This window comes from Hevea brasiliensis, chromosome 9 (genome assembly GCF_030052815.1).
Source record: "Hevea brasiliensis isolate MT/VB/25A 57/8 chromosome 9, ASM3005281v1, whole genome shotgun sequence".
In the NCBI taxonomy this organism is placed as follows: domain Eukaryota; kingdom Viridiplantae; phylum Streptophyta; class Magnoliopsida; order Malpighiales; family Euphorbiaceae; genus Hevea; species Hevea brasiliensis.
In genome coordinates, this window is record NC_079501.1 from 2,128,767 (window position 1) to 2,151,802 (window position 23,036).

Consider the following 23,036-nt stretch of genomic DNA (forward strand, 5'->3'; position numbering starts at 1 on the left):
GGAGCAGAAGAACGGCTTGATTATGGAAAGATACAGAGGGAAGCAGACATAAAAAAGGCGGACAAGTTTGCCAGCTAGTAAGTCAAGGGCTGATTTGGAACGTTGGATCCTCTATTTTAAAAATCCGGCGCCAATGTTAGTTTAATAGAATGTGACGTGGAAGTTAAACTTGGAGTTTAGCTCTTGGAGATAGAATGATTTATTCATTTGTGGGGTCCATATCCCCATAGCTTGTCTCTTCCCCTGGTTTTATTTTCCCCACCAAATTGCCTATTAAAAAAAATAATTATTTATATAAATTAAATCAAATGTGAACCTGTCTACGCAAATATTATACTCCCTCTCTACCAAAAAAGAAATTCACATTTATGTCCTCACAAAATTTTAAAAAATATAATTAATACATAATTCACATTTTTCATTTTATTTTCCCTGTTATATCTTCATTATTTTCTTTAAAATTATTTGCCTTAAAAATGCATAAATATTTATTAATTGCATTTTTTTTTGCGAGAATTCTATCATTATTTTATTATTTATTTGTTTTATTTACTTTTTATTATTATTTTCCCTAATAATTTATTTAATATAAAATAATTTATAATCCATAAATTAATTAGAATGACCTAATAAAATAATCCAAAATGAGCTCGCTAATGAAAAAGAAATTCAAAATGATCTATCTATAGCCTTAATAAGCGAATGCATAATTGTTTGACACGTCCACCAATAATCGTTGATTACACGTACAAACGGCTGCATTAGAGTAGAATCTAAAACATTGTTTTTAGTATTAACAAGGAAAAGGGTGGCCCTTAGATTGGGACAATACTCATCTAAGGGTTGGCTTAGATTCCCTAACCTTTCATTCCTCCTGCTATGGAAGTGAGAAGTTTGTCAACTAGTGAGTGGATTTTCCCCTTAAGACACGTGCCGAATGACACATGTCACGTTCTCGAGTCACCTGATCCTCGCCCAGAGCCATTGCGAAATTTTCGATTGATGATGATGATCCAGGGAAATGGGAATTAATATGCTTCCCTATTAGTTAACCCACTTAACAACTTGTCGTCCTTAATTAATTTTCCTTTGATCTTCGATTATATCAAGTAATAAAACTATAATTTCTTAGTCATTGTCTTGATTGCATCATTAACTTCAAGTGAATGGTGTATGTATATAGATTGTTGAATCAATCTTCAACTCCCAGATTGCTCAGACTTTTTTTTGACGTGTTAAATTGGCATTTGTTTAAATAAATGATAATTAATGAAAAGATTACTATTTCTTAATTTTTTCATTGGCCTTTCTACACCAACTTAGTTCCAAACGTACACTCATAAAGCAACATAATTTTCTCCTAATATTAGAATTATTATTGCACAGAATTAAACAGATTACAATGGCTAACTAACTAATTAATTAGTCTTAATTTTTTAATAATTATCAGTACAAGTTAGAATAAGTCCATCTCACACGTAACAAACTCTTTTCTAGGTTCATTCGTTCGCCTTGTCTCTTAAAAATAATCGTGGCTGTGAAACATGAAAGTCATGGATGTTTTTACATCTATATGTGAATACGTGAAAAGTCAAATTGGATTTAGAGTTATCTTATTTCATATGGAACAGAAAAATTTCATGGCTTTTGGTTTATAAATGATCCCTTATTCAGCCATTTGGCCAGGCATAAATCTAGTATGAGAGCAATGGCGTAATCCTTTTGAATTATATGGCTGAAATCATCTTTTTCAATTAATCATTAGGGAAAGATTTAGATTTTACCCCTAACGTTCAAAATTTTGACAGACTCAGATAAATATTTGGAGAAATTCAAAAGAACATCTATCTTGTGTTTCTGAAGTCAAAATATAGGCTGCTAATAATTTTCAAGTTATTATTGCCTCGTTATAGGTGTGCATACTCCTCAAATTTATAATTGACATAATTTAAAATCATGAACAATTCTATCCAAAAATATGATAAATTTTACTTCAAATTATAGCCAATTGATTTCTTGTTGATTATATGTATAAATCAAACTATAAAATACAACTGGGTATGGGTAAGAATATTCCAAATTGAACGAGTTTTTTCTTACCTACACTTGTGTGTGAAGAAATGACAAAGATGGTTTGATCTTTTTTTTTTTTTTCTTAACTTTTCTGGATTATTATGGTTGTGTCACAACAAGTAGGACTCGGTCTCAGTACCATGCTACAAAGGATCAGAAGAATTTTATGTACAGATATACACAAAATCTAAAGTTGTATATACTTACTCCAGTAAGGAAATTCAATGCTCCAAAAGTGAAGTAATTGGCTTGAAGCACAAGCATGATAGCTTTCAAGAATCAAGATGAGAATATATTGCTAAACCAATTTCTTTTCTTTATCAATGCCTTGTTTGTGACTCTCCTGGAGCAAGTTCTGGAGTTGCAGGAACTATGTCAAGATGCCCTTGGTGACTAGCATTCCCCACTGATCGCTCAGAACCAGGCAGTAGCCATTGGCGAGAGTGTTCGGTTGAGGTCTCAGGACTATCAATAGACCGGACCATACTCATTGTCGATTGTCTCATACGTTTTGTTTCCAAAGAGTCTTGTATTGGGAACCGACAAACGGGACATGTAGATTGTTTTCTTAGCCATACATCAATGCAAGACAGATGAAAGTTGTGACCACATTTGGGCATGATGCGCAATACTTCCTTTTCTTGGTATTCTCCTAAACATATTGAGCACCTGTTGAAAGTAGACAATTCTCAGTCTCATCCACGTTCAAGAAAGAAAGTATCAATCAGTATATTTAAGTCAAAAGCATTAGGAGTTCCTGTACTCTCTTCATATGTTGGAATAAAAGCAATGAAGCTAACAGAACAACTATTAATGACAACAGAATACACAAGTTTGGAACTTCAGTACAACAGGGAAGAAAGAACAACGCAAAATATACATACTTGAATGAAGGAGGGGGAAGAAGAAAAACACAATTAATTACAAGAAAAAAATAATTCTAAATATTTGTTAGTGGCTGCAGAATCTCAAATCAGCAGCTCAGGGATCAAATCAATTCAAGTAAATATGTAAAGGATTTGCACGGCTGGTTAAACGCCATCTTCAACAAATATAACAGGAAATTAAAACGCATACACCTATTTGGCTAATAAAGACCTGAAATCTTCTTCAGCAATAAGAGGAGAAAAAACAGTATATATGCTAAATCAAGAAAAATGTAGTTCTCCAAAAATAGTGCATAATTAAAGGTGGCAAAACTTACTGCGCATCTTCCACAGAACTAAATGCCTCACGGCTGAACTTCATAGTGGGAATAGCCGAAACCAGCACTGGTTCAAGGCCACTAATCCGATGTTCTGGCTGTCAGATAAAAATAGAAGGTTAAAAAGAATCTTAATACTCCTTTCAAAGTTTTGATATGAGCAACTTAATAAGCAGAGAAGGCATGTGCTAATCGCCAATTTCACAAGCGGTTTGTTTGTAAATAGTGGCTTGAACTTACTAATGGCAATAGCATGTACACACAATGGAATCAAATGTCCATGTACACACAATGGAATCTCTATGCAAAGGCCATTTAGTAATTGGTGATTGTTGGTGGCCCTTTCTTCATATTTGAATGCAGAGCAAACACAAATCAATACCAAATGAGAATTCCAAATTTTGGTATTATACCTCTCGCATTCTTTCTACTATTCAACCAATCAATTTAAAACCAAAATAGAATGAATAAATGGGCACAGCTGCTTAACAATATTTAGGGACAAACCAAGCCAAGTACAATATTCTGTAATTACTTATTAGCATACAAGGTTAAAGCTCTTCACCCCCAGACCCCAGTAGCACGTGAACAAGACACTAATGGAGTGGAAAACTAGTCACAGAAAAGTTATTCTGCTAAAATCACAGGATTTCATCAGCAAGCATAGCCAACTCGAAGATAACATCACATGCAGGAATAGCAAAGAACGAAATATACCTGTTCAAGGTCAATCCTAGACTCAATCTCGAACATTTGCCTCGATTCGGACGCTCGAATCCTCCCACATATTATTCTTGTGCAAACAAACACAATAAAAGTGGCACTCATCCCAAACCCAATAATTGTAGTGATCAAATTCATCCCTGAACCTAACATCTGCTCACTATCAAAAATCAACGGGTACTCACGAGTCCAACCGCAAATACAAGTTGCAAGAAATAACCCCAAGTTCTTCAACAAGACCAAGACAAATAAAAATAAGGGGAATTAGAAGACCCACGAGCTCGAGAGCAATTAAGATGATGCAAGACACAGAAAACCAGGGAAGTAACAAAGACCCAGATCAGGAACCTTTAAGAAATGACTATTCTTCAATAGTTCAATGCCAAGATGCATAAAACTAAATCACAAAAAGAAGAAGAAGAAGATTGAAAACCCACATGGAATCCTAATCGCTTTGGGTGGACTCAAAGTTGATTCAAAGGGAAGGGGGCCATTGAACGGATGGTAGGGATGAGAGGAGAGCTGTGGAAAGAAAAGAAGAAGACGGTTCGTTTTCTTTCTCTTTGGAATTGCACTGCAATGGGGTCCACAGTAAAGCGGGGACCCAACAAAATTAAGAGCGTTTATATCACACGGTTGTGATTGAGGCTGGTTGTCCGTTTTGGCGGCAAAAAGTCTTAAAAACGGTAAGAAGTATATATACCAAAAGTAAATTTTATTTTATTAATATTTATCATTAATAAAAATAAAATAACCATAGATGGTATTATGTACCAAACATTCTTCTGAATTTCTTTTTTTTTTTTAAAAAGAAAAAAAAAATAGTAGATAAGAGAAGAGAATCTCCAGGGCATGTTACTCTGCTTCTCTCCTTTTTGTTCCTTCTCAACATTTATTACTTATTCTGGATAGGATTATGATTGGATCCTTTTCTTGTCCATTTATAGCTAAACGATGTCGTTTTATATTCACATATACACCTTGCCAATCATGATTGGATGGACAGCCTAGGATAATTGCCTTTTTTAGCTGCTCCTTACTACTATTATTATTATTCGATGTTTGGTATAACAACTGAGAAGAATACTTGAAAGCTCTGACAAGGCATATGTTCCATTATTCGAAGGTCCATAAAATCACCTTTGAATCAACTTTTCTTCGCAATAAAACTTAGGAAATTTGATTCTCAAGTTGCTCTTCTTCCACTATAATTAAGTTATAATTAAAGGGAATGGACAAGAAGTCGATGGCCATCCCATCAACAAACCCCCACCAAATAGTTTTGTCATTTTCAATAATAATTTGTGGTCTTTTTCTAGCACTAGAGATGGATGCCTTGATTGCAAATGCATCTTTCCAATATCAACTAGATCTGTAAATGCTTGTTAAGCTCCACCTATGCCAGACAATTTGACGCAACAGGAACCCAATTGGGAAACCAACAATGATGAGCATGAGAATGAGAATACAGTCTCCTTTACAGGGGAATTGATGACTTGAAAGATTGCCATCTTCTAACAAGAAACCTATGCCTTGAGGTTTTTGATAAGCTCATGGACCTTTCTTTCCCAGATGTTGACATGTTACCAACATCTTCCATGGCACTGTCGCCACCTTTACTTCACATCATTCTTGAAACAAAAACAACATAACACCACCCACTTTTCATCTCCCTGTTTTGTCACCTAATCATAACAATCACAACAATCTTTTTCTCTAACTCTTAAAAAAGAGAGCCCATCTTTGCACCACAAGCCAATTTGTCAGCTACTTACCACTGGCCTTCTTAGCAAAACCAGGAATGCCTAAAACATAAATACAAGTTTGGAACGAGTTTGAGAAACTTTTTAATCCACTTATGAAGATATATATGTTTGCTTCATCTACTCAATGTCCAACCCGCTTGAAAAATTGTACTTTATACAGCTATTATACAGTCAAACAAGTGTTAATTTCTTCCCATCAAAGTAATAACAAAAGACGCTTAACTGATTCTTAGAAGCATTATCCAAATTTGTCAATTGAATGCACAAGGAAAAAATCAAAAGCTGATTGCACAAAGATCATCTGCTGTCAGAATAATACCTTTTTGTTACTCATGATTGTTATTATTCATACGTTTCAGACAGAGAAAAGCAAGAGTAGAAAAATGGGAACAAAGATAAACAAGAATTACAATTACAAGCAATAGGAAACTTGTTGAGACAGAACTACAAAGTAGAATTCGATACTCTACTCACAAAACCAATAAAATAAATCATGGATAGCTTGAAATTACACTTTCAAAGTGATGCATGCAGCAGAAAGATAAACAATTTAACTTCTGCTTGATCCAAATGTTCAAGATACACGGCACAAACATTTTAACATACCAAAGTCCCTTCTCCGCATTACAGAGAGATGCATCAAAATTCGCCATAGATAACATTAAAAAAAAAAAAAAAAAAAAAAAAAAACAAGAAATTCTAATTGGAATTACAATTCAACTTCTTTTATTCCCTTTTATTCTAATCAGAATTACAATCTAACACATTAATTAGTGTATTATAATTTTATTAAAATATTTTTTTATTAATAACATAAAATATAAAATATTTATTTATTATAAATAAATATAATTTTCTTAAAACTTAAAATTATAATTTTTTTATTAATAATAATAATTACTTTATTATTTTATAATTATATTTTTAAAATTATTTTATTATTTTTTTGAAAAAATTTAATTTTTTTTATTTCAACAATAAAATAAAAAAATATGATATAATAAATTAATAATTATATTTTTTTAATAATATAATTATTAAATAAATAATTATATATTTATTTTTATAATAAAATAAATAATATAATATAATAAATTTATAATTTTATATTTATTTTAATAATAAAAAATATATATTTATTATCATCAGTGAACAGCTACATTTAACATTAGTCTAAACAGATCTAAATTATTACGTACAGACGCTTTCACTTAACAACGGTACCAAGCCGTAGCCACAGCCACTGGATATGATATTTCGTATCTGAACCAACGGTAGAGACCGATGATGCAAATGACCAAGACCAACGGTCAACAAAAGCGAAGCGCAGTGGCAGTGGTGGTGTAAAAGAAATAAATCAGTTTTGTTTTGTTGTTGGGAAAAGAGAGAACCAAACAAGCCCTTATCGGGGGTCTATCGTTATTAGCTCTACACACAAGGAAAAAGAGGCAGAGGTTGCTGACGCTGTCATTTTACTTTATCTCGTTTGGGTGATATAGAGTTTTTTTTCAGATATAGAAAGTGAAGAAAAGAAAGGAAATTGTGGTTTTCGAGGCTAAATCCATTGGGCACTCCATTCGGTACTCTTGTACTTTCTCTCTCTCTCTCTCTCTCTCTCTCTCTCTCTCTCTCTCTCTTTATATATAGATATATATCCTTGTTCTCTGTTCTTGTGTACTGAATTTACGAACCCTAACCTTTGGATTGATGATCTCTTCTCGGAGGTATATACGTTGGTATTCATTTGATATTTTCTGCTGCGTATTATCTTTTGTTCTTGAGGAATTCGAGTACGTGATTAATCTAGTTGGTAATCAGGTTTTCCCAAGTTTGTTTATTTCTTCAACAGTCTCATAATCTTACAAGTTTTTCTCGATTATGTTTGATTGTGAATATTAATTTTGCATGATTAGGATTTCGTTGTTTGGTTAGTGCTTTTATTCATGGCTTTGATATTCGCTGTTCCTTTCTGGCTAAATGAACAGGGAAAGTAGAGGAAATTGTTTTTTTTTTTAATTAATTTTGCATGATTAGGATTTCGTTGTTTGGTTAGTGTTTTTATTCATGGCTGTGATATTATCTGTTCCTTTCTGGCTAAATGAACAGGGAAAGTAGAGGAAATTGTTTTTTATTTTTCTTTTACAAAAAAAAATTGTTGTTATTTTTCGTATATGATTTTATCTTTTATTGTTTTATTCCAACAAGAATCCATAAATGAAATTTTTAAGCTGACAACCCTCCTCATTTATCTGAGCTTGAGATCGGCTAAGCACAAACTGCTTAGGCCGGAGAGGCTACAGTTAGACAACTAAAGCACATCGAATGAATGTGTTAGAGGATAGAAAAAAAAGAAGGGTAAACCTAAACTTGAAGGAAAATAGTATAACACGACGTAGAAACATTATACATTTCTGACACATTTCCGGGATTTAACCCAAAATTGTTTAGAGTGGATAAACAAAATCCATATAATCGACCCTAATAAATTTTTAGGATAAAAGTTTAGTTGAGTTTGAGTTGAGTTGAGTTGAGTTGAGTTGAGTAGAGTATTACTTTATTTCAATACACAATCCTTAATTTTACGTAAAATTTTGCCATTTTGTTTGCAGTTCAGAAAACTTCTACTTTTTCCTATATCTGCTGATTTTCTACTGGATATCTGATTTAATTGACCTGAATTTTTTGGTGTAAAAAATTCATTTCTTATGGGGATTAGCCTTGGTTGCTCAATATTAACTATTATGACTAAAGAAGTCAGGTGGAACAACCGTAGTAACTTTTACATTATTCGTATTTGATTCCAAAAGTTTTTTTTATTTTGCCTATTTTAGCGTCGTTTGAATGCTGTAGGCGAAATTTTCTGTTTGGAGTATTCCACTTCTCCTCCTCCAGAAACCAAGAGGGAGAGGAGGCCTCACAGCTTCTTTCTTAAAGCTGAAATTTTTGGGTTTGGTTAATCAATTTCTATTTCTTTGATGTTCGAATAGGTGTTTTTCATATGTTCTTGTTGTTATTCAATGTTACTTCTTGGGATAATTAGCAACGGCTATGTTGACTTTCATAGTTGTTTTCAGGATAAAAAATGAGTTCCTTGGAGGCAACTAGAGCAGAACTTGGTTTATTAGTCTTGTATCTGAACCAGGCTGAAGCTAGAGACAAGATCTGTAGGGCAATTCAATATGGTTCAAAATTCTTGAGTAATGGACAGCCTGGTACGGCTCAGAATGTTGATAAATCAACCAGCTTGGCCCGGAAAGTTTTCCGACTTCTTAAGGTTAGGTTCAAATTATTAACAGTAAACTTTAGTTAAGTTGTGTTTCATCTGGTGCTGTTTGTCAGCCAAGTGCCTGTTGTAGTTCATGTTTTTAGAGACTTGTTTCTTGTCTTTCCTTTGGGAAAAAAAAAAAGCATGTTACACTTGGTGGAGGTTGAAAGTGCTCTATATTCTTAATTTTTTTTTTCCTGATAAGAATGGATGGAATGAATGAGCAATTTTTGCTTCTTCTTTTTTTCCGGTCTTTTGTCTTTCATGTTGTAAAGATAAACCAATAGATTCTTCATTCTGCCAGTGTAATGAATCTGATACTTGTATTACTGCTCTTCTATGTTTGCTTTCTAGCATGATTTACACTCGTAGTCTTGTTGAATTGCAGTTTGTCAACGATCTGCATGGTCTTATTAGCCCTGTCCCTCAAGAAACTCCCCTTCCTCTTGTTTTTTTGGGAAAGGTATGGATAGACATTTAATATTTCCTTTCTAAAATAAATTTTCATCTTGCTCTTGTTCTTCTTGGTGACTCTATCAATTGCTGCTTGTTTCAGTCAAAAAATGCTTTATTGTCAACATTCTTATTTCTTGATCAAATCGTCTGGCTTGGCAGATCTGGCATCTACAAGGTATTAAATGCTCATCTATATGTTGGTTTTGTATATTCATTCTTGGATTCTGCGATAGTTATTATTTCCCTTTTAATAGGATAAAGAACACGCTGAGCTAATTGGCCAGATATCTCTCTACTGTTGGATGGGATCCTCAGTCTGCTCTACCTTGGTGGAGGTTTGTAACTTCTCTCTCTTCTTCTTCTTTTTTTAATTTTTTTACCGTGAAAACTGACTTCAACTGTTTATATTCCATCATCCCTAACCCTCCCTGCATGCCTCATCTTTTCATAAAGAAAAATTAAAAAGAGAGAGAGAGATGAAGAAAGAAGAAAGGAGAAGCCTTTGCATGGTTTTTACGATGTGCTCCATTCTTTTTACATCAGATTGGAGAGCTTGGAAGGCTTTCTGCATCAATGAAGAAGCTAGTGAAGGAGCTTAAGAACAGTGATAAATATCAAGTATGTATATTATGTGTTATAACTGTAGGCTGACCATTACAATTGCTCATATATAGCATTCCATTTTTATTACTTCGTTATTGTACACTCAATGCAGAATGAACAATACCGTGCTAAACTTCAAAAATCGAATGAGAGATCACTGGCCTTGGTCAAGGCAGCCCTGGATATCGTAGTTGCAGTTGGACTACTTCAATTGGCACCCAAGAAAGTTACCCCTCGTGTAACAGGAGCCTTTGGATTTATTACCTCTTTAATTTCTTGCTATCAGGTATATATACGTATATACTATAGGTTGGGCTTTAGAAGATTTTATTGGGATTTTCATTGGTTGAAGCTATCCAAAATTTGGATGGGGTTATAGTTTGTTTACTGATGGATTTCTGCTTTCTGGTTTGCAGTTGCTTCCATCTGGACCAAAAGCCAAGACCACATAAAGATACAAGTCTGTTCTAGGTGATAATTATTGGAACAATAAAGCCTAGTCGTGTCATTTAAAATATTTATTTGAACTTAGTGATATAAAATCCCTTTTGGTGTAAACTTTTGAGCTATATGCCGCATTCTAGGTGACCTTGGATGTTCCTCACTATTTAAAGCCAACTATTAGGCATCTTTGTTGTCACCTTTCGTTCTGCTTATTTGCAATGGTAATATTATAATGATGTCATTTCTGGTTCGTATTTCTATCCAAGCTGTGGTTATTGTTTCATTAGTAGATTATGTTATATATCAGCTAACTTGTACTAAAGTGTCTTCTTGGTTTAATTAACTACACTGAAATTAATTTCTATTTAATTTCGAACAATAAAACTCAGATAGCCCTGTAATTGCATCATCATCATCTTTCATCATGTAATAATAGTTCAAATTCCTGGCGCTTCAAGCAAGCCAATAAATTTTGGAGGTTTTATCATCACTTGTAACATTGCGCACTTCAATTTACATGAAGAATTAGATAAAAATTCAAGTAAAAAAAATTAAATATAAGTTAAATCACTGTTAACGGTAATAATAATAACGTCTAAAAAAGATGCAAAGCCTTAAAAAAGATTTTTCATTTTTGATATGCCTGTGCATATAAACACGGTTAATACATGAGAAAAGCTCTTTATTGAATGCAATGTTTAGCATTCAAAGATCTAATGATTAATGTAACTAAAAAACTAGGACACAGTCAAATCAAAATAAAAACCACATTCCTACTAAGTTGCATAAGATAGCATAATGTGTATGATTATAATCGACTATAGAACCCTTCTGTGTTGCATGTGAAAACTTTCCTATATGTAGGTTTGTTGCAACAGGAAACCCAACGTTGCCGCCCCATCATTATTTTAATATGTTCCACATACATTCATTCCCCAGGAAATAGAGAAATAGAAACAGAGACAACAAGGTGATGTGGGTAGTAAAATCAAAGAAAACAAATGGAAGTGATGTTTATCCGCATAACAGGTACTGCACATCTTGATCAGAAAAAGGGTTCCCAGATCCACTCTCACTTAGGTCCATACTTTAATTTTATATTTCATCCCAAAAGCATGGACCAGGAAAGTTAAAATTTATTCTAGTAAATAAGCTCAGAGAGCCATTTCGTCATCTAATTCGTCCTCTTCATTCCAATCATACTCAACAACTACACCTTCTCCCCGCAGCAAGTGCAAGATCTGCTCTAGATCTCTCGCAGGCCCCTCAAAATATGCATTAGGACCTGGACAGGATCCATTTTCAGCTAAGAGTGGTGGTGTGTAGCTCGATGCTTTTAAGACAAACTTTCCAGAGGGTTCTAGAATTTCAACACTAAATGGAGGTGATAATGGTCGGCCCACAACTTGAACGTGAGAGACACTGCAATATGACAAAAAAGCACATCAAAAGCAGAAATCACATATGATGGACAACAAAAGTTCTGCAAAAATGCAATGTACAGGATGATTATTGCACTATCATAAGATTAAAATTTTTCAGAAATTCTAATGCAGGCTGTTTATGAGAAGGAGGGAGGCACCAAATCATGTAGGCAAATTTAAATTTTAAAAAAAAAAAAAAACCCCAATTTGCAAATAATGTTGTTAAGTCCGAGTTCATTCTTCATTGGTGCATTCCTGTTCCAGAGTTCATTTTTCATGGAAAGAGATTGAACCTAAACAAATGAAATAGTTTTAATAATTTCTCTCATTCTCACAACATACAACAGGCTGACTTGGCACACAGGCCATGAAAATCCATGCATGTCACTGAAAGATAGAAGCCAATAAGACACCATTTAGGTGTAAGGCTTGGCACCAAGACAAATAAGCAAAACAAAGACCATCATTGTTAATGTGATCAAGGATCCAATTATGGAGCCTATGAATATCAGAAAGCCAAACCAGACCAAGAAAGTGGAGCGCAGAGAACCAACCATATATAGAATAAACCATCCATTTCTTGTTTCTGAACCCTACCCAACAGCTCAACTTGTAGAATTCCACCTATGCAAAGAACAGGCTCTGGAAGCTCAAACTTCTGCAAGCGATTCTCCTGTTCATGTAAAAGTCATTAGGCAATTAATATTCAATCAAGAATTGAAGCATTTGGGGGGAAATTATAAATTATTCGTTTTACATCCCCTATAACAAAAAGAACCAAATGCAATACGTCATAACATACTGTATCAACTGCATCAAAAGTATTATCTTTACAAAGAACAATGTGGGTTTAACGAATTTTCAACAAATAAAGCCAACTCTATGAAGTTTATAGAACACGATAGAGATACAGCAGAAATAGCAATTCTGATTATTTTTGTTGTTCTATTATCACAAATGCAAAGAAATACCAACTTATCATTCATGATCATCATACTCAGAAAAGTTCTTGCAAGTTGACCAGTGTCAGGGTGCACGTTTTTGTTGAGAGATAAGTTGCGTCTCACTTATGAATATAATGGTATTTGCAAGGAAAATAGATACAACATACCTGAGCCATTGCAAATTCAGGTGAAGTGTAAGTCCATACGAAATTGTCATCAGCAAAATTATCACATGGCTCACCCATGGGATCATCCACTGGGGCTTTGGGATGACCCATTCGAAAGCGCACTGATTTGGCAGAATATATAGGTGAACCCCACTGAAAAAAAGCTGAACATAACAGCATATGTTACATCAAAAGCCCAAAGGTAAAAAGAAATCAGAAGAATGCATAAACTTTGTGAAATTTCAGAATAATAACCTTGAAAAGGTCGCACACTGATTTCAGTGATGACACAAATATCGGCAACTAGCTTATATGTAAGTGTCTCAGGCACTGCAGGATTACTTTGTCCTTTACTTGACCAGTATGAAGCTCTCCTTAAAACTCTGTCATGTGGTTCAAGAGTATTACGAATGCTTTCTTCTGGATAATTATCAGTGCTAGAAGCACTTAATGCACCAGCAATGCAATCCTCTCTGCGAGCAAATAATGTACAGCCTCGAGCTAAAAAAGCATAAACTCTGTGTTCCCTCTCCAGAGTTTCCCATTCTACAGATTTGCTGCATCCAACTTCTGAAGAATTTTTCACACAACAGTTTGGTTCAATAACGCGATCTACTCTATGCAACCAAGGAAACATTCTCAAGCACAGCTGCTTAAAAAGACCATTCGCAACCACTGAAAAACAGTTAAAACCCAATTAATACCTGTGACAAAATCAAAAGTTCAAAAATTCCTGAGGCTTACTCTATCTAAACCTCCAGCAGTCGCCAATATTTCAATGAAAATAAGAATTGAGCAAGTATCCATTACTTCAAAACTTCAATCACAGCTTTTCTCATCAGCATGACAGAAAATTAAACACGTGACCTACAGTGATACTAATAACAGAAGAGCACAGAAAATTCTCATTGAATAAAAGATGAAGACAGTGGCATAAAAGGGAAGGATGATAGAAATCAGTTGGGGTTACCACACGATGCAAATATGACGAGAGCTCAACATCAAAATGATAAAATGTAAAATTAAAAGTTCCCAAAAGGTGTATTGTTTGAAATCATGCATCAGAAAAAAAGTGTTATCAATACCAAACTCTACCATTAAATATCACTATTTTCACTTAATTTTAAAAATGGACTACACACAAGGAAACGAAAGTTTGATGGCTAAAACATTAAACATGAAACTGAAAACCTGTTTATTAATCAAACTACAAATAAAAATGAAATAGATGTTTTCCTAATTCATTAGAATCACACACACCCCACATTACACATAAAATCACATAAAATTCACTTATTACTATTGGCAAATTTGCCATTTAAAGAATTTATTTGCAACAGGGTTATGCAGGTATCTAATGGAATTTAATGAGTGTGAAAGGAATAATTACTCACCAAACTCTCTCCAGGAACGTGAAACAGAACTAACACGAACAAGATCAGATGGATCCTCCAAACACATGAGAATCCTCATCAACATGTCGTAATCAAGCCAACTAAAGAAGTCTACCCGTGTCTCCATTTTAAGCAGCTAACAAATACCTGTCGTGTTATTAAAATAAGCAAATTTTGCTTCTGGGAAATAAGCCAACGGAAGAAAATAACTGAAAAAAGCAAACCTTGCCGTCATCTTGAACCTCAAAACCTATTTTTCAAATAGACCATAACATATCAAGAGCATAAATAAATAATATCCAAAATTTGAAACCAATTCCAGAACTGTGAAAAGTAAATGCTTGCACAAATACAGAGAATTTATAGATCCAAGTCCAAATCACAATTATCTAATGATATGTAAGATTAGTCCAGAACAGTAGCCAAATATTCTAAAGGAAATAAATGAATGAAGAAGAGAAGCTCAAAATTTTGCAACAAGGAAGTGATCATCTTATTGTCACCGAACCCAATTGACAAAAATAATTTCACGTGCGCAAGAAAAAGGCATGATCATTGCTCAATGCATCAAACTAAAATAGCTGGAGTCAAATTAACAAATTAAACACATCAAGAACGAAATTAACTTCAAAATACCCAGAAAATATAAGGGCTTTATCACAACCCCACACTGAATTCAACAGTCGCAAATATTCAGAAAAATAATTTGTTACTTAAAAAAAAGGGACAAATTCAGACAATCGATAACGAATGTCACGACAGAAGGGAACCTAGAAAACGTTTAAAAAAAAAAAAAAAAAAGAGGAAAAGAAGAAAGAGGGGTTTAGAGAGAAAAAGCAATGGAGAACGATAGAGCCGTAGCTAAGAAGAGAGTATCAAATCCCTACCTTTGTTGACGAACACAAGTATCAATACCCAAAATTCCAAACCCTAGAGAGAGAGAGAGAGAGAGAGAGAGAGAGTAGTTGATGGTAATTATTGATTGCAACAGAGAAAGATGGCGTACAAAGGAAAGGCAGAGAGCGAGGCAGGACAATGGTTCCCTAGCCTTATAGCCATATCTAATTCAACAATTCCTTTTTTTATTTATAATATTAACTAATAATTGTACTTTACTTTCTTTAATAATAAATAATTATCCATAAATAATGTGATCAATCCAGCGGCGAGGAGCCCATTGCTTTCATAATAATATATTGTACATTAATTATGTTTAAAAATAATTAAAATTTAGATTAATTAAAATTAATATTAAAAACAATTTTGTTTATATATGATTATTTTTAATTTTCTATAGTTTTAATTAATTAAATGTTTTAGTTAATTTTTTATAATTATTCATTTTAGTTAAGTTTGGTTAATTATTCATTTATGAATTTTCAAATTTACTATAAATTAATTTTATATATTTATAATTTTCAAATTCAATATGTATTATGTAGCAAGACACATGATAGATAAAATAATTTTATTACATTTTTTAATGATTTATAATAAAATTTTATGTGTAAATATTATATTAATTAAATTAATAAATTGCACATTATAATAATTTTATAAAATTATAATAATATTAAAAAAAATAGCCTAATTACACTAATTTTTTTTAAATACTAATGGCCTTTTTTTTATAAATTTACTCAATATATTTGTCACGACCCGACCTATGGGCCAGACCGACACTAGGACCTAGGCCAGCCTAAAGCCCCCGAGACCCGTAGTAAGCCTAACTATTTACTAACCCAGCTCTAAAGCCCATTGGGCCCAATTTTAAGAAATCAACCAGACAGAGTCCGGCCATAAAATGGACCTTCTAACGGGGAGTTTTTGACTCACCCGATTGGTAAACACAATAAATAATCAATTGAGGAGCTCAGCTCATCCTCCACATACTTATATCAGCATAAAAATAAATGGGAGCTCAGCTCCCTCATCCAGTCCATCAACATGCATGTGATAAAAATTTTATAGGTCCAAAATAACAATTTATATTACAGACCTAAATCAATTAAATATTTCTAACACATGTGGAAATTTTAGAAGTTTATAAAATTACACAAACATGAATAAACGACCTGTGATGGCGCAGGGAGAAAAGCAGGTTAACCTCAAAAATATCCTCCTGTAGCCTGGAAAAATATTGAACAGGAGTGAGCGTTCGACTCAGAGAGTAAAATATCAATTTAAACCATAATCTCTATAACTATCTAAAACTAATGCACCCTGTAGAGTGAAATGCAACAATAGCAATAATTTCACGTCATAATATCAAAAAGGTAATTTGAAGCACTCGCACACCCAGTAATATCAATCATAATATATAGGAGCTGATCCCCTATACATCTCTCTTAAATCCAACCTGTGCCAGCAAAGAACTCAGCTCGGACTTCTACTTAATAACCAAATCGGGGTCTCAGCGAAGAACTCAAGCTGTGTCTACCCCGAAGGACCTAGTCCCAGCGAAGATCTCAAGCCGTGTCTACCCGTCCTATCCATAGTCCACACCACATCACACGCACGCCAACGCGCGCATACTGCTCCAAATTACCACAACAACATCCATGGCACTTCAACAGTTATGAATGCAACATAAAACGTGCCTAGAGTTTAACTACATAGATACATACATATAAGTGATGCATGGGCATGCTTAAACATATAATAATATCGAAATTACAATTAAAATTAATATTTTACTCACAGACTTGACAGCGGTCACTGTGGCTGCTGGGTGGAGGAAGGAGGCTGTCCCAGCTCACCTGACAATTTTATTAAAATCATTTAATAAATTTGATTCAATACAAACTTAAGAAAAAGACCAATTACATCCTAAGTTGTACCGAAAATTCGACAGAGTCTCCCCTATACCTAGGACCTACCCAACCTGCAAAAGGGCTCAAAACGCACTTCTATATTCACAATCCATATATCCACAACTCAATCACATCACACAGCTTCTCCTGGGCCCATCCAAACAGTCATCCATCACAATATGTAAAATTTCAATTTAGTCTTTATAATTGACTCTTTTTGCAAAAACTACCCAAATGAACTTTAAAAATTCTAAAATTTTGCCCCGCGGTCCTTAGCAATATTACTAGGCTAATGCAAAAAGAATCATAATTTTCTGAGCTACCACAAATATTTTACGGATTTTTAATCTCATTTAAGCAATAGAAAATTACGAAAAAGTAAAGTTCTGGTTTACCTATGCCGATTCTGACTTCGGGGATGCGCTTGGGACGTCTGACAATGGTGGGGTAGCCAAAACCTCGATCCAATTCGGAGACTTTTCCGTAATCGATCTGTCTGGCCGAAAATTCACAGACTCGGACAACTGTCGAATTTCCGCGAATTGAAGATACCTACACGAAGCTCACAACACGGGGGTTAGTACATAAATTTTACGGAATTTTCTAAGCTCATTTAATGCTCGGAAAAACACTACGAAATTCCGTGAGACCCACTGAAAAACAGTGTCGGAAAAATTTGAAATTTATATCGCCGCGAAGCTCTCGATGAGTGGAGCGCTCTGGTACTCTAGATTTTTTCGTGGGGTTCACGGTTTGCGAGAAATTTAGCCCAAAAATCAAAATGGGCTAAAACCTCCCGGACAAAAATTGGGCAAACCACTCGATAGATTTCGGTGTTCTTGGTGTCTATGGAAAGCTCTCGACGAGTAGATAGATTTAAACACAAGACCCGATCCGATTGGTGGCCGGATCTGCCGAATTTCGGCCGGAAAGACGAAGCGGCGCGCTTGCACGTCGCGTAGCTGCAGGCGCCTTTTTCCGGCGTTCCAGGAGGCGGCCGGCGATTGGAGGTGGCTGGGGAGGCGCGCCGGCGGGCTGAGGTGGTAGGAGAGGCAGCGGCACGGCAAGGGAAGGAGGGAGGAGAGAGAAAATGGGAGATAAAGAGAGAAATGAGGAAATGCGAGCGGGAGCAAAAGAAAAGAAGCAGAAGGAGCCGGTCCGATTCGATCGGTCTGATTCGGTCCGGTTTGATTCGGCCGGTTCGATTCGGAATACAAAATTTTAAATTTTTACTCTGCCTTGGGACCGAAAACGAGGTCCAAAAATTTCGAAAAAATTTCAGAAAACTCAGAAAAATTCTTAGACTCCAAATATATTTTTAGTTTTGTCACGTGGTATTTAAATTAATTTTTAAAAATCATCAAAGTTTTATATTTTTGGAAAATCAAACCCGATTTCGAAAATCCGAAAAATTTCAAATAATTTTCTAAAATTTAAATAAAATTAAAACATCAATATTTGCCCAAAAATAATAAATTTAAAAATTAGGGATGTTACAGTATTATATTATATTTAAAATATAATACATACATATATACATAAATAATTATTATAAATTCATTATTTTGATTAATATAAAATGTATCCATGAAATTTTCTTATAAATAATGAAAATTATGACAAAAGTATTTTAATTCTTATAATTTTAAATATATATTATCACACTCGCACATATTTAATTATTTAATAAATTATAAGCACAAATACAAAATATGTTTATTATGCGATACAAATATTTTAACACAACTTTTCTTAAAAATTTATGATACGGCACATAAATAACATATAAATTATTTATTATTGTTTAAATATAATATATACATTATATTTTAAATATAAAATATATATTATTTAATTATTTAAATTATGTAATATTAAATTATTTAAATATAATTTAAATAAAGGAAATATTTTGTTAACAAAATAAAAATTAAGAACATAATTATTTTTAAATTGAAAGTAAGATTAAGGGTATTTTGGTTATTTAAACAATAATTAATGATAAATTAGATAAAATTTGGACAGGTGAACCATTTTGCTAATGGAATTAGACATGATGGTGATGGATTGACTCGTTTCAAATTGAAAACAAATGTATAGATATATGTAGGGGTGAGCAGATATCTGTTCAAATCAAAAAATCGAATTAATTTGATTCAATTGATTCGATTTTAAAATTCAATCGGTTCTGTTTGTTTTTATATTATAAAAATTTTAGTTATTTTGGTTCGGTTTGGTTTTGAAGAGAAAAAAAATTGATTAAACCGAATCGGATCGAATAGTAATTTTATATATTCATATGCAACCAAATTGAACCGAATCGATTTTTGAATTGATTTATTTTTATGGGGAATTTATGAATTATATTTAATTATATATATATAAATTATTTAATTTCATTGATTAATAGTTATTAGGTTCAAACCAAAGTCAAAATTAGATGAAATAACTTGAAAATCAAGTCTAAATTAAAAATCAATAAAAAATTAAAATCGATCGGTTTGAACCGAACCGAACTGAAATAGAACGATTCAGTTCAATTTGATTTTTCATCCATTTTGATTCAGTTCGATTTTTAAAATATGTAATTCGATTTTCATAATTTAATTTGATTCGATTCGATTCGGTTCGATTTAAATCAAATGTTCATCCCTAGATATATGATTTTAGGGTACCTTGTGAACTAACTTGTAATTTAAGCTTTGTTTGGCTGTAACGATTAGGGAACTTAGAAAGTACACTTCATGAAAAATAGATTATTTTGAACCCAATAAAGTCATATGTTTAGTTAAAAGATGTGTACATCGATAATTTAGTTAGTTTTCTTTCATCTCTAAAGATACAATGAATAGGAAACTATTAATTTTCAGTCTAATCATAATATTAACTCGATTAATTAAAAATAAAAATTTTCAATTTGATTTTCAATTGTCGAATTCAAATAAAAAAATATTTATATGATTAAAGTAAAAAATCGAAGAGAACAACAAAAATAGTGTTCATCTCACTCTTATTAGGCATTTGTTTACCATTGAGCAACAATGATAAAGAAAATAAATAAATAAATAATATACATGATGAATACAAAAAATAAATAATATACATGATGAATACAAAAATGGGTTGTTCTCACAACTTGAATGTTGTGCTCATCTCACTGCCTAAGTTACTGGGGTATATAAAAACAGCATCTAAAGAGAGTCCTCCTTTGGTGTGAGTGCAATCAATCTGGGTCAATGAAAATTTGATCTTGGTCATTTCGTTTGGATGCAATACAACAAAATCTCCTACATGGTAGTAAACCCAGTTCCCAGGATTGTCCAGAAAGCATTGAGATACAGCATGTTCACCATTCGAAGTTGTTAGCTCAAAACTTACAGGTTTTATATTCCAACCATGGACGTGCTCTGTATTACAAACCCTGCGACCCATTCTCCTTGTGGACTTGCCAAGCTGCAGTCTGAAAAATAGGCTATATGTTCCTGCTGGAAATTGAAACTCTAACTCTCCATCTACTTCAAGCCACCAAATATGCTGAAGATATGCAACTTTCTGGAATCTGAAATTTATACACAATGGGAGCAATGTATCAACCAAAAACTGTTCCTTGCTCATTTCAAGAGAATCTTATAGCTAATTCAATAGCCAAAGCTACAGCTCTTTATTAACTTGAACAGTTGCAATTTATAGAAACCTATTTTACTTAAAAAAAAAAAAAATTTGACTTCATTCATCAGATATTTCAGATACTCGATACGAGTTAGTATAGTATAATATAATTGAATTTGAAAATTGTTCAAATTTATGAAATAATAAATGCGTTGGGTTCGAATCATATTTGATATATTAAATACATATTATTTGAAACCATTCATAGAAATAATTAAATAAATATAAAATATATATTTATAATAATATTTACAAATTTTTATATATTATAATTAAAATAAATAGAATTTAAAAATTTTACATAATTGTTAAATTTCTAAAATAAGAATTACTAATAAAAAATTTTATATAAATTATTAATTAAAATACATAAAATTAAATAGTTTGAATATTTAAAATAAATTTTTATCAAATTTATGATAAATTCGAATTAAAATATCATGATTTTTGTGAGTTTCTTATTTATTGACATTCCTGATTTCATATAAATTTATATTTAATACACACAAAAATTCACATGAATCAAAAGTCCATATATATTATTGGAAAAATTATTCAGTGGATGGAATGTAACGTGTCAAATACAACGAGCCTGATATTTTTTTTGGTATGGGAGAGCAGAGCACAAGAAAAGAAACAGCTAACAAGCACGCTGGAAGGAGACTCCCATCGAATCATGAAGAAGAAGAGAAAGTAAATCAGCTGGGGTATGATCCATCCAAGCGTGTTGTGTTTTGACAAGTGGCACGTTTTAAATTGTTTTCCATTATTGACATGACTGACCTAGCATTTCCCAATCTATCTAAGCTCCATTTGGCATTAAGAATTTGCTTATTAGAAAAGCATAATTTTAGATGTTATCAGAGTATTGAAATCCTAATTCTGATATTTGAACACGAAACAGAAAGAAAGCTTAAATTTCTATGAACTTGAACACTATTCTATATCCATGGATCTATCAATTCAATGTTAATACATGCAGAAGGTTGATCTCATCTCACCTTGATTCATCCGTGGAAATGTGGTTCCAGTATCTCCTGTCATCAATCCCAGTAATAGTTAAAGCTTTTGAAGAAATCGATAAACAAACTCCGGCAGTTTTCTTATCCAGCCATACTTCCTGAAAAATCTCTATTCTATCAGCAATGTTAAAGCATCCAACTGCATAATCAAAAACAGAAACAGAGAGAGGGAGATAACTAATATGTACTTTTGTGCCACCATCAAAAGGGATAGGCCTGCACAGCTTGGCAAAAATATCTTTCTTCACTAAATCTGCCATAGTTTTGTGATCATCAAACACTCTGTCCAATATAAACCGATAATTTGAAGGCAGCTTCGTTTCCCAAATAAAATCAGCGGAAGAAGCAGCGTGAAAGGCCCGATTTAATAGAGCCAAATTGCAGATCTCAAGCGGGTCCAAGTGCATTAGAACCAACGCCACGCAGCTCTCTGGTATGTCACCGAGCCTGGGCTTGGTTGAAGGACCCTCATCATGCGTGTGGGACGAAGTATGAGATTCATTGGCACCCATGAAAAGATCAAAACCCCCTTAAATTAACCCAAAACCCTGAATTTGCAGAAAGGATTGTTTTCTTAAACCTCAAGATCAGAATCTGAACTCGTGGAGAGAGGAAATGGTATGGTATCGGAGGGAAGGGAAGAGGCGGAAGAATGCATTTATATGGTCAAAAAGGTGCATAAGGCTGCTTTTGGTAACGTGGTTTGTTGCTTAAAAAGATTATTTAAAATTACTTTTTGTAAAAAATATTTTTTAATATTGAAAATTATTTTGTTATTTTAAATATGTTAAATTTAAATTTAATTTAATTTCTAATATATTATAAATAATTAACATATTTTTAAAAAATTACGTTTTTTTGGCAATAATTTTACAATGAAAATAATTTTTGCATGCCATCAAAACAATAGAGGTGTGCGAGTATATATAAACTCATTATTAATTAAAGGAATATAGAAAATATTTGTCCATTAAACTACCCATTCAGTATTAATAAATACGTATAATGTTAAATTTACTTAAATTTATTTAATTACTAACTTCATAAATTACTCATACATTTAATAAAA

The 23,036-nt window shown here is 33.0% G+C and overlaps 4 protein-coding genes across 10 annotated transcripts; 1 reads left to right on the plus strand and 3 right to left on the minus strand.

Moving 5' to 3' along the window:
* Positions 1-1,998: 1,998 nt before the first annotated feature.
* LOC110637009 (RING-H2 finger protein ATL7) lies at positions 1,999-4,572 on the minus strand. Its single transcript, XM_021786924.2, has 3 exons — positions 3,995-4,572; positions 3,278-3,375; positions 1,999-2,742 (listed from the first exon to the last, which is right to left on the minus strand). Exons 1-3 carry the CDS (start codon positions 4,151-4,153, stop codon positions 2,394-2,396), a joined length of 606 nt encoding a protein of 201 aa, XP_021642616.1. The 5' UTR covers positions 4,154-4,572; the 3' UTR covers positions 1,999-2,393.
* A 2,538-nt stretch (positions 4,573-7,110) lies between these two features.
* LOC110637074 (peroxisomal membrane protein 11C) lies at positions 7,111-10,788 on the plus strand. 4 transcript variants are annotated; one of them, XM_021787012.2, is made up of 8 exons: positions 7,111-7,346; positions 8,841-9,040; positions 9,420-9,494; positions 9,588-9,662; positions 9,742-9,822; positions 10,031-10,105; positions 10,203-10,376; positions 10,507-10,788. In XM_021787012.2, exons 2-8 carry the CDS (start codon positions 8,849-8,851, stop codon positions 10,540-10,542), a joined length of 708 nt encoding a protein of 235 aa, XP_021642704.1. In that variant the 5' UTR covers positions 7,111-7,346; positions 8,841-8,848; the 3' UTR covers positions 10,543-10,788. The 4 variants fall into 4 exon arrangements, with proteins under 4 accessions (XP_021642704.1, XP_021642703.1, XP_021642705.1 ...); XM_021787011.2 differs by having other exon boundaries at positions 7,115-7,354; XM_021787013.2 differs by having other exon boundaries at positions 7,344-7,490.
* Positions 10,789-11,287: 499 nt separating this feature from the next.
* Positions 11,288-15,517, minus strand: LOC110637024 (F-box protein At4g00755). Of its 4 annotated transcripts, XM_058152362.1 has the most exons (7): positions 15,351-15,517; positions 14,688-14,713; positions 14,464-14,610; positions 13,325-13,744; positions 13,070-13,233; positions 12,513-12,631; positions 11,511-11,956 (listed from the first exon to the last, which is right to left on the minus strand). In XM_058152362.1, the coding sequence occupies exons 3-7, from the start codon at positions 14,588-14,590 to the stop codon at positions 11,689-11,691; spliced, it is 1,098 nt and encodes a 365-aa protein (XP_058008345.1). In that variant the 5' UTR covers positions 14,591-14,610; positions 14,688-14,713; positions 15,351-15,517; the 3' UTR covers positions 11,511-11,688. The 4 variants fall into 4 exon arrangements, with proteins under 4 accessions (XP_058008347.1, XP_058008345.1, XP_058008344.1 ...); XM_058152361.1 differs by lacking the exon at positions 14,688-14,713; XM_058152363.1 differs by lacking the exons at positions 14,688-14,713; positions 15,351-15,517 and adding an exon at positions 15,100-15,310.
* A 4,752-nt stretch (positions 15,518-20,269) lies between these two features.
* Positions 20,270-22,647, minus strand: LOC110637025 (F-box protein PP2-A13). The gene is made up of 3 exons (XM_021786948.2): positions 22,156-22,647; positions 21,947-22,065; positions 20,270-20,835 (listed from the first exon to the last, which is right to left on the minus strand). The coding sequence occupies exons 1-3, from the start codon at positions 22,477-22,479 to the stop codon at positions 20,406-20,408; spliced, it is 873 nt and encodes a 290-aa protein (XP_021642640.2). The 5' UTR covers positions 22,480-22,647; the 3' UTR covers positions 20,270-20,405.
* Positions 22,648-23,036: the final 389 nt, after the last annotated feature.

Coding starts and splice junctions, on each gene's coding strand:
- LOC110637025 (XM_021786948.2), bottom strand. CDS start 22,479: ATGGGTGCCAATGAATCTCATACTTCGTCCCACACGCATGATGAGGGT. Junction 22,066..22,155: donor CTTTTGATGGTGGCACAAAA/GTACATATTAGT, acceptor GAGATTTTTCAG/GAAGTATGGCTGGATAAGAA. Junction 20,836..21,946: donor ATTTCCACGGATGAATCAAG/GTGAGATGAGAT, acceptor TATAAATTTCAG/ATTCCAGAAAGTTGCATATC.
- LOC110637074 (XM_021787012.2), top strand. CDS start 8,849: ATGAGTTCCTTGGAGGCAACTAGAGCAGAACTTGGTTTATTAGTCTTG. Junction 9,823..10,030: donor TCTGCTCTACCTTGGTGGAG/GTTTGTAACTTC, acceptor TTTTTACATCAG/ATTGGAGAGCTTGGAAGGCT. Junction 10,106..10,202: donor AGAACAGTGATAAATATCAA/GTATGTATATTA, acceptor CACTCAATGCAG/AATGAACAATACCGTGCTAA.
- LOC110637009 (XM_021786924.2), bottom strand. CDS start 4,153: ATGTTAGGTTCAGGGATGAATTTGATCACTACAATTATTGGGTTTGGG. Junction 3,376..3,994: donor CTAGGATTGACCTTGAACAG/GTATATTTCGTT, acceptor TTTATCTGACAG/CCAGAACATCGGATTAGTGG. Junction 2,743..3,277: donor AGTTCTGTGGAAGATGCGCA/GTAAGTTTTGCC, acceptor TACTTTCAACAG/GTGCTCAATATGTTTAGGAG.
- LOC110637024 (XM_058152361.1), bottom strand. CDS start 14,590: ATGGAGACACGGGTAGACTTCTTTAGTTGGCTTGATTACGACATGTTG. Junction 13,234..13,324: donor CAGTGTGCGACCTTTTCAAG/GTTATTATTCTG, acceptor TGTTATGTTCAG/CTTTTTTTCAGTGGGGTTCA. Junction 12,632..13,069: donor CTGAATTTGCAATGGCTCAG/GTATGTTGTATC, acceptor TTACATGAACAG/GAGAATCGCTTGCAGAAGTT.